We start from the raw sequence: 12,719 nt of genomic DNA, 5'->3' as shown, positions 1-12,719 counted from the left end.
ATTAATATCAAGGAAATTGAAACTGTAATCAAAAGTGTTCCCAAAAACAAAAGCCCAGGTCCAGATGGATTCACTAGCGAATTTTTCCAAACATTTGAAGAGGACCTATTGCCAGTTCTTCTCAAGATTTTCCAGGAAATTGAATAAACAGAAACTCTCCCAAAAAGTTTCTATGAAGCCCATATCTCTATAATACCAAAAGGAAACAAAGACATCACAAGAAAAGAAAACTACAGGCCAATATCCCTGATGAACACGGATGCATAGATTCTCAACAAAATACTAGCAAATAGAATTCAACAACTCATCAAAAAGATTATACACCATGACCAAGTGGGATTCAACCCGGGATGCAAGGAAGGTTTAACGTTTGGAAATCAATCAACATGATCCATCATATCAACAAAAGAAAAGATAAAGACCATATGATTATATCAATAGATGCAGAGAAAGCATTTGACAAGATCCAGCACCCGTTTATGATGAAAACCCTCGCCAAAATGGGTATACAGGGGCTTTCCTCAATATAGTTAAAGCCATCTACCACAAGCCTATGGCAAGCATCATCTTCAATGGGGAAAAACTGAGAGCCTTCCCTCAAGATCAGGGATGAGACAAGGATGCCCACTCTCTCCACTGATGTTCAATATACTACTGGAAGTAATTCCAATGGCAATTAGGCAAGAAAAATATAATAAGGGCATTCAGGTAGGAAAGGAAGAAGTCAAGCTCTCACTATTTGTAGATGATATAATACTACACTTAGAGAACCCTAAAACCTCTACCAAGAAACTCCTAGAAAAAATAGACTTGTATAGTGAAGTTGCAGGCTATAAAATCAATACCCAAAAGTCCATGGCTTTCCTATACTCAAATAGAGAGAAGAAACTGATATGAGAAAAACAGTCCTGTTCACAATTGTGCCCCAGAAAATCAAGTACCTAGGAATCAACTTAACTAAGGAAGTAAAAGAAAACTGTACAAAGAAAACTACAAAACCCTACTTTAGGAAATAAAAGAGGACATGAGGAAATGGAAAGATATCCCCAGCTCATGGATTGGGAGAATTAACATTGTCAAAATGGCAATATTTCCCAAAGCATTGTACAAATTCAATGCAATCCCTATAACGATACCCATGACATTCTTCAAAGAAATGGAGCAAACATTCCTGAAATTCATATGGAACATTAAGCCCCCACGAATAGCTAAAGCAATTCTTCGGAAAAAGAAAATGAGAGGAATTAACCTCCCTAACTTCAAACTCTACAACAAAACATAATAATTAAAACAGCATGGTACTGGAACAAAGGCAGAGCTGCAGACCAATGGAACAGGGTTGAATATACTGACATCTCCCCCCAAACTTATGATCATCTAATCTTTGATAAGGGAGCAAGAAATGTGAAGTGGAGCAAGGAAAGCCTCTTTAACAAATTGTGCTGGCAAAACTGGACATGCCAAAAAATGGGCTCAGATCTCAGCCTAACACCATGTATAAAAGTAAGATCAAAATGGATTAAAGACCTCAACATCAGACCAGAATCCATAAAAAAAGTACATTGAAGACAAAGTTGGCAAAACTTTCCATGACTTTTAAGCTAACGGTATCATCAAAGATGTCACACCACTGGCCAAGCAAGTAAAAACAGAGATAGACAAATGGGACTATCTTAAACTAAGAATATTCTGCACCTCAAAAGAAACAGTGACCAAAATACAAAGACAATCTACAGAATGGGAAAGGATATTCGCTGAATACACATCCGACAAGGGGTTGATATCAAGGATATACAAAGTGCTGGTTGAACTCCACGAGAAGAAAACATCCAACCCCATCAAAAAATGGGGTGACAAAATGAACAGAAACTTTCTCAAAGAAGAAATCCGAATGGCTAAAAGACACATGAGAAAATGCTCTACATCATTAATCATCAGGGAGATGCAGATCAAAACCACAATGAGATATCATTTCACACCACAGAGACTGGCCCACATCCAAAAGAACAAAAGCAACCAGTTTTGGCATGGATGTGGTGAGAAAGGGACCCTCCTTCACTGCTGGTGGGAATGCCGACTGGTTCAGCCTTTATGGAAAACAGTATGGACGATTCTCAAAAAATTAGAAATTGAGCTCCCATTTGACCCAGTAGTAACCACTCCTGGGAATGTATCCCAGAGAAGCAAAAAAGTATAGTCGAAGTGACATCTGCATTGTTTTTTTCATTGAAGCACTGTTTTTTCCAGAATCTGGAAAAAACCCAAGTGTCCGAGAACAGATGACTGGTTAAAGAAACTTTGGTACATCTATACAATGGAATACTATGTAGCTGTTAGAAAAGATGAAGTCATGAAATTTACATACAAGTGGTACTACATGGCAAGTATCATGCTAAATGAAATGAGTCAGAAAGAAAGGGATGGATATAGAAAGATTGCATTCATCTGGGGAACAGAAAGTAACAAAATAGGAGACTAACACCCAAGAAGAGCTGAGATAAGCACCAGGAGGTTTATTTCATGGCTTGGAGGCCAGCTGCACATGCTTGGGGAAAAGGCAGCTCTGATAGAGAAGGGTTTCACTCAAATGAGAGAAAGAATTCGGAGTTCCAACCTCCATCGACGATCAAGAATCAGGGATGCTGTCTTGTTTGCCAAGCATCAAAAATCAGATTTGCTGAACACATAATGAGATTTGGAGACGACCGCTAGAGTAGAACTGTTACAGACTGGATTCCACGGGATGTCAAAAGACTGCGTGGCCGCCCACCTACCAGATGGTCAGACTTCTTCATCAAGATCCTGAACGATCGGTTTGAGGCTCTTTGTGTTCCTAGAATGAACAGACGCCATTGGGCTACACTAACACCGACAGGGACAAATGGAGACGTTACTGTCACCTGCTCAAGAAAATCGATGATTAATGGAAAGTCAAGTGATCAAGTGATCGAGTGATAGAGAAGGGAGCACCAAATAAAGGGTGTTGGGAGGATCCTCCCAGGATGGGAGATGCATGCTGAAAGTGGGCTCTAGACCAAACATGATTGCCACTCAATGCCTCTTTTAGCACCCAAAAAGAGAGAGAGAACAAAAGGGAATGCCCTGCCACAGAGGCAGGGTGGGATGGGGGTGATGGTGGGGTGGGAGGGATGGTGGGATCATTGGTGGTGGAAAGTGGGTACTGGTGGAGATATGGGTACTTGATCATTGTATAACTGAAACCCAAGCACAAAAATTTGTAAGTCTACAACTGTACCTTATGGTGTTTCACTAATAAAAATTTTTTAAAAATCTTTATGGATGTAAAAAACTGATAACACATGGAACATTCAATATAACTGAGATGCTAGTTCACTAGTAAAGATGTTCTAAAATGTCTTGGCATAATTAAGAAAGGAGTAAACATGTCTTTCTTAATCTAGTACAGGGCAACCATAAGAACCATGAGTGTAGATAGAGAAGGGAGCACCAAATAAAGGTTGTTGGGAGGATTCTCCCAGGATGGGAGATGCATGCTGAAAGTAGACTATAGACCGAACATGATTTCCACTCAATGCCTCTTTTGCAAACCACAGCACCCAAAAGGAGAGAGAGAACAAAAGTGAATGCTCTGCCACAGAGGCAGGGGGATATGGGGGGTGGGAGGGATACTGGGATCAGTGGTGGTGGAAAATTGAAACCCAAACACAAAAATTTGTAAGTCTACAACTGTACCCCATGGTGTTTCACTAAAAATAAATAAATAAATAAATAAAATAAATAAATAAATAAATAAGAACTATGAGTGTGTGCTATACTCAATGCCACTTGCTGAGAAATTTGTCCTGTCCGTTAAAGAAGTTCTGATCAAAGTAGTACCCTCCCCTACCCTCCTCTCCCCTTCCTTTCTCGAATCTCCCCTCCTTTCCTCTCCCTTCCCCTCCCCGCCTGGTGCTCCCCCACCTCCATTTTGTTAGGAAAAACCCCAAATTTCATCTCCAGCTCCTTAACTTGTGCCTTTGTGTTGGACCTGTTTGCTTGTGGGACTGCTGGGGGAAGTTTCAGACCAAGGTTTATGGTGCCCTACAGCCATGCCTGTCACTACCCATACCTCAAATTGTGAGGAAACCCAAATTTCACTCCCAGTCCCCTGTGACTTGTGCCTTTGGTTTATACCATTAAGTTTGACTGGCTGCAGTTCCTGCCTGCGCCTCTTGGTCTGGAAGCTTTGTTTGGGAGGAGGGGTGGGGGTGGGGAGGGAGGCACCCAATGGGTCCCCTCCCTCCCTTCCTTCCTTCCTTCCTTCCTTCCTTCCTTCCTTCCTTCCTTCCTTCCTTCCTTCCTTCTTTTCTTTCCTTCCTTCCTCTCTTTCTTTTCTCTCTCTCCCCCCTCTCCCCCTTCTCTCCTCTCCTCTCCCTCTACTTCCCTTCTCCTTCTCTTCCCTTCTCTCACAAGTGAAGGGTTCACTCTTTCAAGACTAAGCCCCTATCTTCCCTTGCCAATCTCAAGTCTGGGGTGAGGGTTTCACTAGAATTTTCAGTGAAGGGCTTCACTGAGTTCAATAGGGCTTCAACTGGAGCCCTTCTTGGGTTCAATTAATTTGCCAAAGCAGTTCACAGAACTCAAAGAATATTTTATTTATGAGATCACTGGTTTATTATAAAAGGACAAAATTCAGGAAGTCAGAAAAACATGCATGAGGAAGGCACAATATTCACCCCAAATCTCTTATGTTTTACAACCTAGAAACTCTCTGAACCAAACCGTGATGGAAGTTTTGGAGACTTCATTATATATAGGTATGATCAATAATCTTTGGTCATTGGAGACTCATTGCACTTCTTCTCTGCCTTGAGAATTGGAAGGAAGACGGAATAAAACTCCCAATCCTATAAGCAGGTGGTTGCTTCTCTGGCAGCCAGCCCCAATCCTTAAGTGAGTTCCAAAAGATGTCTTACTAACAGAGCAAATGAAACCATAATCACTTAGGAAAACATTAAGGAGCTCAGACTCAGAAACAGGAAAACCGAGTTTAAATCACATCAACCTATAACAAAGCACTTAGAATAGTGCCTAGAACAGAACAAACCTAAGTTTTAATCAATCTGATAAAAGTTGTAATTAAGACTGTCTTTCTCTATGTTTAAATAGGATACATTTGTAGAATTGAAAACATGGTTAGCTAGAGCCAAACTGCCTTCCATTCTAGTTGCACCAATTACTCTCCCTCCTCTCCCTTCACTTCCCTTCCCCTTCTCTTCCCTTCTCTCACAAGTGAAGGGTTCACTCTTTCAAGACTAAGCCCCTATCTTCCGTTGCTAATCTCAAGTCTGAGGTGAGGGTTTCACTAGAATTCACTAATAGTGTAAATACTCATGTGTCTTATCCCTGAAGGGAGACAGACTGAGGTTCCTGTAGGGAGGACCAGTAATCTTTATTGTGGACCAGGAATAAGATTGACTCTTGGTTTTCCAAACTGCTGGCTAACATTGCTGCATTCCACCCAAACAGCTCCACCTAATTTCGCCTGGGCCACAGTCCAAAATTCCTTCAAAAGCAGAAACCCTGACTTTAGACCAAATTCAGAGAGGAAGTGGGTTCCAGCCTCACTGAAAAGGCAATGATGAGTTTTTCTTTATAACTTGAGAATAGATCACGGAATCTGAGTCTGCGGAAGAGTTTGCAGTCAAGTGAGGGCTCTTTTTTTCTGAAACTTTGAAAGTCATTTTGGCATAGGTGAGTGCCTCCTGGGAAGATGAAGGCTGTGGAGAAAATAAGAGGAATACATGAATAAAAAAATGAATTTGAGGAAGGTATATCTTTGCAAGCAATTTGAAATCACGGGTTGGGGAAGACCCCAAGAGATCTGAGGACCCTCTTCATGGACTTTCTTATCCAGGGCCAAGAGAGTATTTAGCTCCAATATGTGATCAGAGCATAGAAGGACTGCTGCAGGGGACCTTGAAGGCCCCAGAAGTCTTGGAGTCTTCAAGAGAAGACTCTTCTCTTCGAGAGAAGCCCCTGGGAGTCTTACCTTGTCTGGAATTTCTGAGTAGGGATCTTGCTGAGGTTCCAGGGCTTGGGAGTGAGAGTGACCTGCCAGAGCACCAGGAAGAAGAGGCACTGCTCTCAGCAAAGGACCCGAGAGGACTCAAATTGCTCCCTTTCATGCTGGGTGAAGGAATGGGAAGGGGAGGAGGTGTTGGGGATGGAGAAAGAGGGCCACTGAAGGTAGGCAGAGGGGCTTGAGGAAATGAAGGGTTCTAAGTCCTTGTCTGCGTTGGGTAAACTCTGCAGCTTTTCCACCCCACTCCTATTATTCACTCAAACCTAGCTCTCTGCAAAACCCTGGAGGGAAAAGTGCCAGTCACCTCTTGTATACCACTTACGCTTTCTGTAGCTCTTCAAGAAGAGGAAGACAAGAGCCAGGAGCAGCAGCGTCAGTAGAACCCCAGCAAAAAAGGCTAAGATCAAATGTTCAAGGTTGTTCTGGCTAAGAAAAAGAGGAAAGGATTGGAAGCTCTTTCCCAGAGGAAAAGGGGCAGCATCTTATTCCAAATGGGCCAATGCAGGCATTTTCTGCTTTGTCAACTTGCTTTCATCCAATGGCTTTTGTCTTTGTGCTTCTCAAGTTCCAGATACATTTGAGACCTCCAGAAAAGCTGTGGGCTTTTGTGTCTCTCCAAAATTGTTCATAGGCTACCCATTTGCCAGCTATCAACACATTTCATCAATAAGCATAGGAGTTTGTGGCTCTTTTAAAACTTGAGGAAACCCAGCCTAAGAACCACATTCTTGGAGCCAGAGAGATAGTACAGGGAAGGTGGGGGTAAGGCCTTGTCTGCAGCCAACTCTGGCTCCTCCCCAGCACCCCATATGGTCTCCTGAGAACAGACCCAGGAGCAAACCCTAAGTGTAAAATCTTATCACGCCGAAGATTGTGTGTTCACGGGCTCACTGGATGGCTCTTTCTCACTGCCTGCATTTGGTACTCTTGAGCCCTGTGTATGCCTGGATCAGGACGGCTGTTCTTTCTCTCAAGCTTGAGCCCCTCTCGCTCTGACTCTCTCTTCTCCGAGCTTACAGTCTTAGTTTATATAGCAATCACGTAAGGCAGTGACATAAAGGTGGGTTGAATATTGACAAATCAACAAAGAGAGGTAAGACCACTCCTCCAGGAGATTAAGGATAAAATCTCATCTAAAGAGATTACTCCAGATTACTAGGAGATCCGCTCAAGGGTGGGATCCCAACAAGGGTGTGTTCTTCCCTCAGTTAGTAATCTACTTAAATAGTTGTAATAAATCTACTTCTAATATTTCTAGCAATGTCATTCTGTATGACCACAGTAAGAGATAAAAAACTTGGTTTGTTTCTTCCTGAGAACATCTCACTATACATTCCGCAGTCCTCAGGCCAGGTTAATCTTCCTAGCTCCAGCAGGGTCCTAGTGTCCTCGTTACTTACTTTTGTATCATGACAGCATTTGCCCATGATCATGCCCTCAACTTTTAGTTGAGTATCGTGGCGCTTTGGCCTGGCCCATTTTGATGCCAGGGTAACTCACCGCTTGCCCTGGGTCCATTCAGTTCCTCGTCGGGACCCTGCTTTTGGGGTGCTAGGAACTAAGGGCAACTGAGTCAAGAAATCAGATGCCCAGGAGTAAATATTATTCGGAGTCAATCAACTCCCAAGTTACAAAGCATAATATTAACGGTCTTCCTGTGTCCATACAGAAAGGATATTGCTTACAATACAAGTTCAGTGTCCTTAGATGGGTGTGACCCGATAAACCTAAGCTACCTGAGAAAGGACAAAACAGTGTTATCTTACACCTAAGCATAGCTGGTATGACCCAAACCCATTCCCATCCACCCCCCAAAAGAACCATATTTCCAAGAATAAAAATTGTTTTACTCCTAAGGATGGGGGAAGAGGATGGGGAGGAATACTCCGGTGGAGAGTGCAGTATGCATAAAACTCCATCATGAATAGTATTGTTAATAATGGTACCAAATTTTTTTTTCTTTTCAAAAAAGAATTTAGTAGTTCTGTTTCTGGTTCCCTCTCCCCAGACCTCTCTCCCCAGATCCTCAGGGCATAAAATCAAACACCATGTGACACAAGCTAAGGGGGGAGGAAGCACCCACTCACATTGGACAGGCCTCAGAGCACCGAACAGTGGTCACAGGGTGGTGGGATACAGGGGCCACTGTAGAGTGTGTGCTGTGTTTCTCTAGGAGAGAACATGCAGGAGGTTAGTATATCTGCCAGTCTATACCAATCCGTCCAGCTCAGGTGGCCAAGATAGTGCACCCTAACCAAGCTAGCAATGGAGGCTATGATGCTGACCACAGTTCTGCAAAGAAGAGGATCTGGCTTCTTTGAGTGTGGTCCTTAGACAGAAAAATGGGAACTGCAGAGCTGGACATGTGGCTTATGGGGTGAGCACATGACTTCCATGTGTGGGGCCCTGAGTTTGAGCTGCAGCACCATGAGAAAAAAAATTAGAACTGAAACTTCAGTTACATAAGAGAAAGAAGAGGCTACTGCTTGCAGCTCCTCCTGTACTTAAAAAAAAAAAATAGTGCCACATCACCAGGGCCACTGGTGCTCATGATGTCCGAAGTGCTGAGATTAAACCCAGATTGTGCACGATCCCTGCTCCCATGTCTTCCTTTGATAAAACTGTGAGTCTCCCTCGGCAACTCTAAGGGGACTCCCGGGAAATGAGCTCCCTCTTATTAAAACAGAATCTGAAAGTGAAAACCCAGAACTAGTACTGCCCAGTGGCTTTGGGGTTCGCACTTGGACATTGCTGTGCTATTACTGTTTGCTCCTGTGCTCACAGGGCACCACTGCCAGAAACAGAAGGCAATGGGGCAGTAAGAGAAGTGGACCCGGCTCCTATAAGCCACTAATACTGAGCACAGAGAGATCCTTCACTCAAACTCAGATGCTCAGACTGTTCTTACTGATTTCCCTTTTTGCTTTTCTCGGCACTTGATTTGTCCTCATAGTCAAATCTGACATTTCTAACTCCAGAAATGTCCCGTTATGACCCAAATGTGAGCACAGTTTCCAGTGACCTTAGTTCAATTGAGCTCAGCAGTAAAGCAATCCGTGGTTTCTATCCTGAGCTTACCGTGAGTGGTTGTAGATTTTGAAATCATTCCACCCATGTTATCTTCTCCTGAGGGGGAAAAATATGGGGAAGGGAAGGGCAGTTAGAGAGGTTAGAAAGGAGAAACGATGAAACTGCTCTCTTCTGTTGTTCTTTTTTTTCTTTTGGGGTCACACCTGGTGATGCTCAGGGGTTACTCCTGGTTCTGTGCTCAGGAATTACTCCTGGCGGTGCTGTGGGGACCATATGGGATGCCGAGGAACAAACCCGGGTTGGCCATGTGCAAGGCAAAGGCCCTACCCACTGTACTGTCGCTCTGGCCCCTGAAACTGTTATCTTAATATAAGAACAATAGCAGTAACAAGGAGAGAGGGGCAAATCATGGGTTGGTTCTCTTGCGAGATTGAACTTGACCTGGAGTGATCTCTGCAGTTTCAAAAGCCAGTTCTCTGCTTTGAAGGCCTAGAAATAAGCTCTTGTCAGAACTTCAGTTTCACTCCCATACAGTTTTTACTCTTTTTTTTTCTGTTTTTATTGAGTGCTAAGTAGACATATTGCACTGCATCTATTTAAGGCATATAACATAGTGATTTAATAAATTCATACATTGTGAGCTCATTGCCTTACTCAGTTTAGTTAATCTTCATCACACTGCATAGATTTCTTTTTCCTTGCTGTTTCCTTGTGATGAGAATTTTAAGATGTACACTTGACAACTTTCTCATATATAATAATCACTTTGTTAATACTGTACATTCCACCCTCTGGATGTTACTTCTCTTAAAATTAGAGTTTTTTACCTTTTGATCTCATATACCCATTTTTCTCACCCTTGACCACAACCCCCACCTCTAGCTATGTTCATCTATTCTATGTAACTTTGAGCTTGGAAGTACTACATTTAAGCCAATTATTTGTTGATTGTGCGTTTTTAAAGTTACCTGAGATACTTCTTAATGTTGCCCTAAAAAAATTTTAGGGTAACCGGAGAGATAGTACAGTGGGCAGGGTTCTTAACTTGCATGTGGCCCACCCAGGTTCGATCTGTGGAAGTCCATATAGTACCCTGAGAACAGAGAGACCTCCATCCCCAACATTGTAGAAGCAGCACAAAGAATTTTGGGGTCTGCTTCATGTTCTGCACATGGGGGTAACTTGTCTAGACCACACAGGCCATCAACTACTTATGTGCTTATTTGCCCAGCTCTGAGAATTGAATCAATTTCTAAGTCCTTGGGCCTGATAGAGGGGTGGGGAAAGAAGGAAACCTTATTTTCCTACACCAATTACACCAATACTAGCACTGTTGTCATGGGTCTTGCAATTGACTGTCCTTTTTTGTGTGTGTTTTTTTTTTGGGTCACACCTGGCGATGCACAGGGGTTACTCCTGGCTCATGCACTCAGGAATTACTCCTTGTGGTGCTTGGGGGACCATATGGGATGCTGGGAATCGAACCCGGGTTGGCCATGTGCAAGGCAAACGCCCTACTCACTGTGTTATCGTTCCAACTCCGACAGTTCTCTTTAAGATCATGCAAATGCAGCACACACACAAAAAAAGATCCTAAAAGAGAAATCCTGTGAGAATTCTTAACCATGAGAATAGGAAGTGACTCCATTATTGTGGGATCAGCAATAATAGTGTCTCTAGCACTTTTGCTTCCACTGCTCATTTGTCAGCAGTGGTCTTTGTAGAACACTATGAAATATTTGTGGATAGTATTTTTCTATTAAAGTATGTGTTTGCACTATTCTATGAGCTTTTGCTAAGGGACAAGTGAAAAAGAGAATCACATATCTTTTTTAAGAAAATCAACTCTTAATCTTCATATAAGTATCTCTGAATTTACTACCCAAAATGTCACCAAAGAAATGTCTCCAAAGCCACCTTTTAAAAAGTTGTGCTATACGCTCGGAGCAGAAAAGTGAATGGACTATGTGTTAAACTGCGCCATCATGCCTGCCCAGAGGGGAAAGGGTGTTGCCCCATTCGCCCTCTCCTCTCTGGAAAGAAAGATGGCGGCTGCATGGGAGCCTTGTGGACAGCAGGTTTGAGCCGGGGGTCGGGGGCGGCAGGGACCTCATGGGAAGGGGGGCGTTCTGGTCCGTCCTTCACACCTGACCGAGGTCACCAGCTGCCCCCCACGAGCGGCTCTCCGGCACGGCCACAACTCCAGAGCACAGAAACCAATCTCTTAACTATCTAACTTTTAATAGAAATACTTCCAGGGTTAATAAGTAAAATAGCAGAAATCCAAAACCGCGCGGCCGCTATTGCGGCCGCGCAACATCATTTAACTCTTGAACCCAGCTGTAGAAAGCAAATCATTTCACAACACTTTTTCAGTATGTCTGATTTGGGGGGGGGGGTTGTAAACTCTAAATAATAATGGTGCATCCTTTATCAAAACAATGAATCTAGTCAAAGTAGATAGAGTGTTAACTAGAACTCATCTGCCTCACAGGAATTGGGAGGGGTGGGAGGTGGGGTTCTATTGGGGATCGCGGTTAAAAATAAGTATTGGTAAAGGGAAATGTGTTTGATATTTACATGACTGAGACCTAAACATGAAAGCTCTGTAACTTTTCCCACAGTGATTCAATAAATAAATAAATTAAAAAAATAAATAAATAAAAAGTTGTTCTATGGTATAGTATATATTATACTGCATATTTGAAAGTTGTCAGGAGAGTAGATCTTAAAAGTTCTAAAGACAGGGAGAAAAATTTATAAATCTTTATGGTATTAATACTTATTAGATATAGAAACATCAAATCATTATGCTGTACACCTGATGTCAATTATATCTCAATACATACACAAATGTTGGACTATACAGTTACAACCTGTCACAGGCTAATAGACACTTGGAAATCCAAGCAAAACCAAGCAGGAAACACATTTTTCTTTGAAATAACAATCCAAATATTTGACTGAATTATAGATTTAAATAGAAAGTTCTATATATATCTTTCCATCTTTTATCCCAACTGGACCTGGCTAATTTTACCCATATTTATAAAATCCATCAATATATGCATCAATTCAATTACTGCCCTTCCCCACAGCCTCATAAAATCATAAAATTTTAAACAGCTAACAAATAAGCGCATTCTCTTTTGGTGAATTGATTGTTTCATTTAGATTAAAAGCATTGGTTTACCTTTTAAGAAAGAGTCCGCTCATCAGATACAGTTGCCCACAACTGAACTTCTCATTTGTTTCCTCTACTATGCCTATGGTTTAGAAATGATGAAATTATCACGGCTACATGCCACAAAGATATGTGTCCAAATTGAGAACTGCCTCTTCCCCATGTGGGGAGGAACTTAGTTAGGACTAAGTATGTTTTAAATTTTCAAAATTTCAATGCAGGTCAACACTGCATTTTTAATCCCATAATCAGAAGCGTCATTTGTATCTTATGATTTATGAATACCAAAACAAGGGTAAATAAAAAATAAAAATAAAGGCCCTCCCGTTGATCGTCGATTTGCTCGAGCGGGCCCAGTAACGTCTCCATTGGAGACTTTGTTGTTACTGTGTCTGGCATATCAAATACTCTCAGTAGCTTGCCGGGCTCTCTGAGAGGGGCGAGGAATCGAACTCGGGT

The 12,719-nt window shown here is 42.3% G+C and overlaps 1 protein-coding gene across 2 annotated transcripts; it reads right to left on the bottom strand.

Moving 5' to 3' along the window:
* Positions 1-4,634: 4,634 nt before the first annotated feature.
* On the bottom strand, positions 4,635-12,330 carry CUNH1orf162 (chromosome unknown C1orf162 homolog). Of its 2 annotated transcripts, XM_056123605.1 has the most exons (7): positions 12,270-12,330; positions 10,599-10,669; positions 9,125-9,172; positions 8,134-8,215; positions 6,369-6,472; positions 6,014-6,075; positions 4,635-5,741 (listed from the first exon to the last, which is right to left on the bottom strand). In XM_056123605.1, the coding sequence occupies exons 3-7, from the start codon at positions 9,159-9,161 to the stop codon at positions 5,586-5,588; spliced, it is 441 nt and encodes a 146-aa protein (XP_055979580.1). In that variant the 5' UTR covers positions 9,162-9,172; positions 10,599-10,669; positions 12,270-12,330; the 3' UTR covers positions 4,635-5,585. The 2 variants fall into 2 exon arrangements, with proteins under 2 accessions (XP_055979580.1, XP_055979581.1); XM_056123606.1 differs by lacking the exon at positions 6,014-6,075.
* Positions 12,331-12,719: the final 389 nt, after the last annotated feature.

The sequence above is a fragment of the Sorex fumeus genome, unplaced genomic scaffold (assembly GCF_029834395.1).
Source record: "Sorex fumeus unplaced genomic scaffold, SorFum_2.1 ptg000047l, whole genome shotgun sequence".
Classification (NCBI taxonomy): domain Eukaryota; kingdom Metazoa; phylum Chordata; class Mammalia; order Eulipotyphla; family Soricidae; genus Sorex; species Sorex fumeus.
The sequence above is the reverse complement of the archived record's forward strand: the minus strand, read 5'-3'. Positions and strand labels throughout refer to the sequence as shown.

What these genes read in the sequence shown, in the direction of transcription:
- CUNH1orf162 (XM_056123605.1), bottom strand. Translation starts at nt 9,161, where the DNA reads ATGGGTGGAATGATTTCAAAATCTACAACCACTCACG. An exon ending in CTTGAAGAGCTACAGAAAGC is followed by an intron (nt 6,076 to 6,368) that starts GTAAGTGGTATA and finishes GTGCTCTGGCAG; the next exon opens with GTCACTCTCACTCCCAAGCC. An exon ending in ACTCAGAAATTCCAGACAAG is followed by an intron (nt 5,742 to 6,013) that starts GTAAGACTCCCA and finishes TTTTCTCCACAG; the next exon opens with CCTTCATCTTCCCAGGAGGC.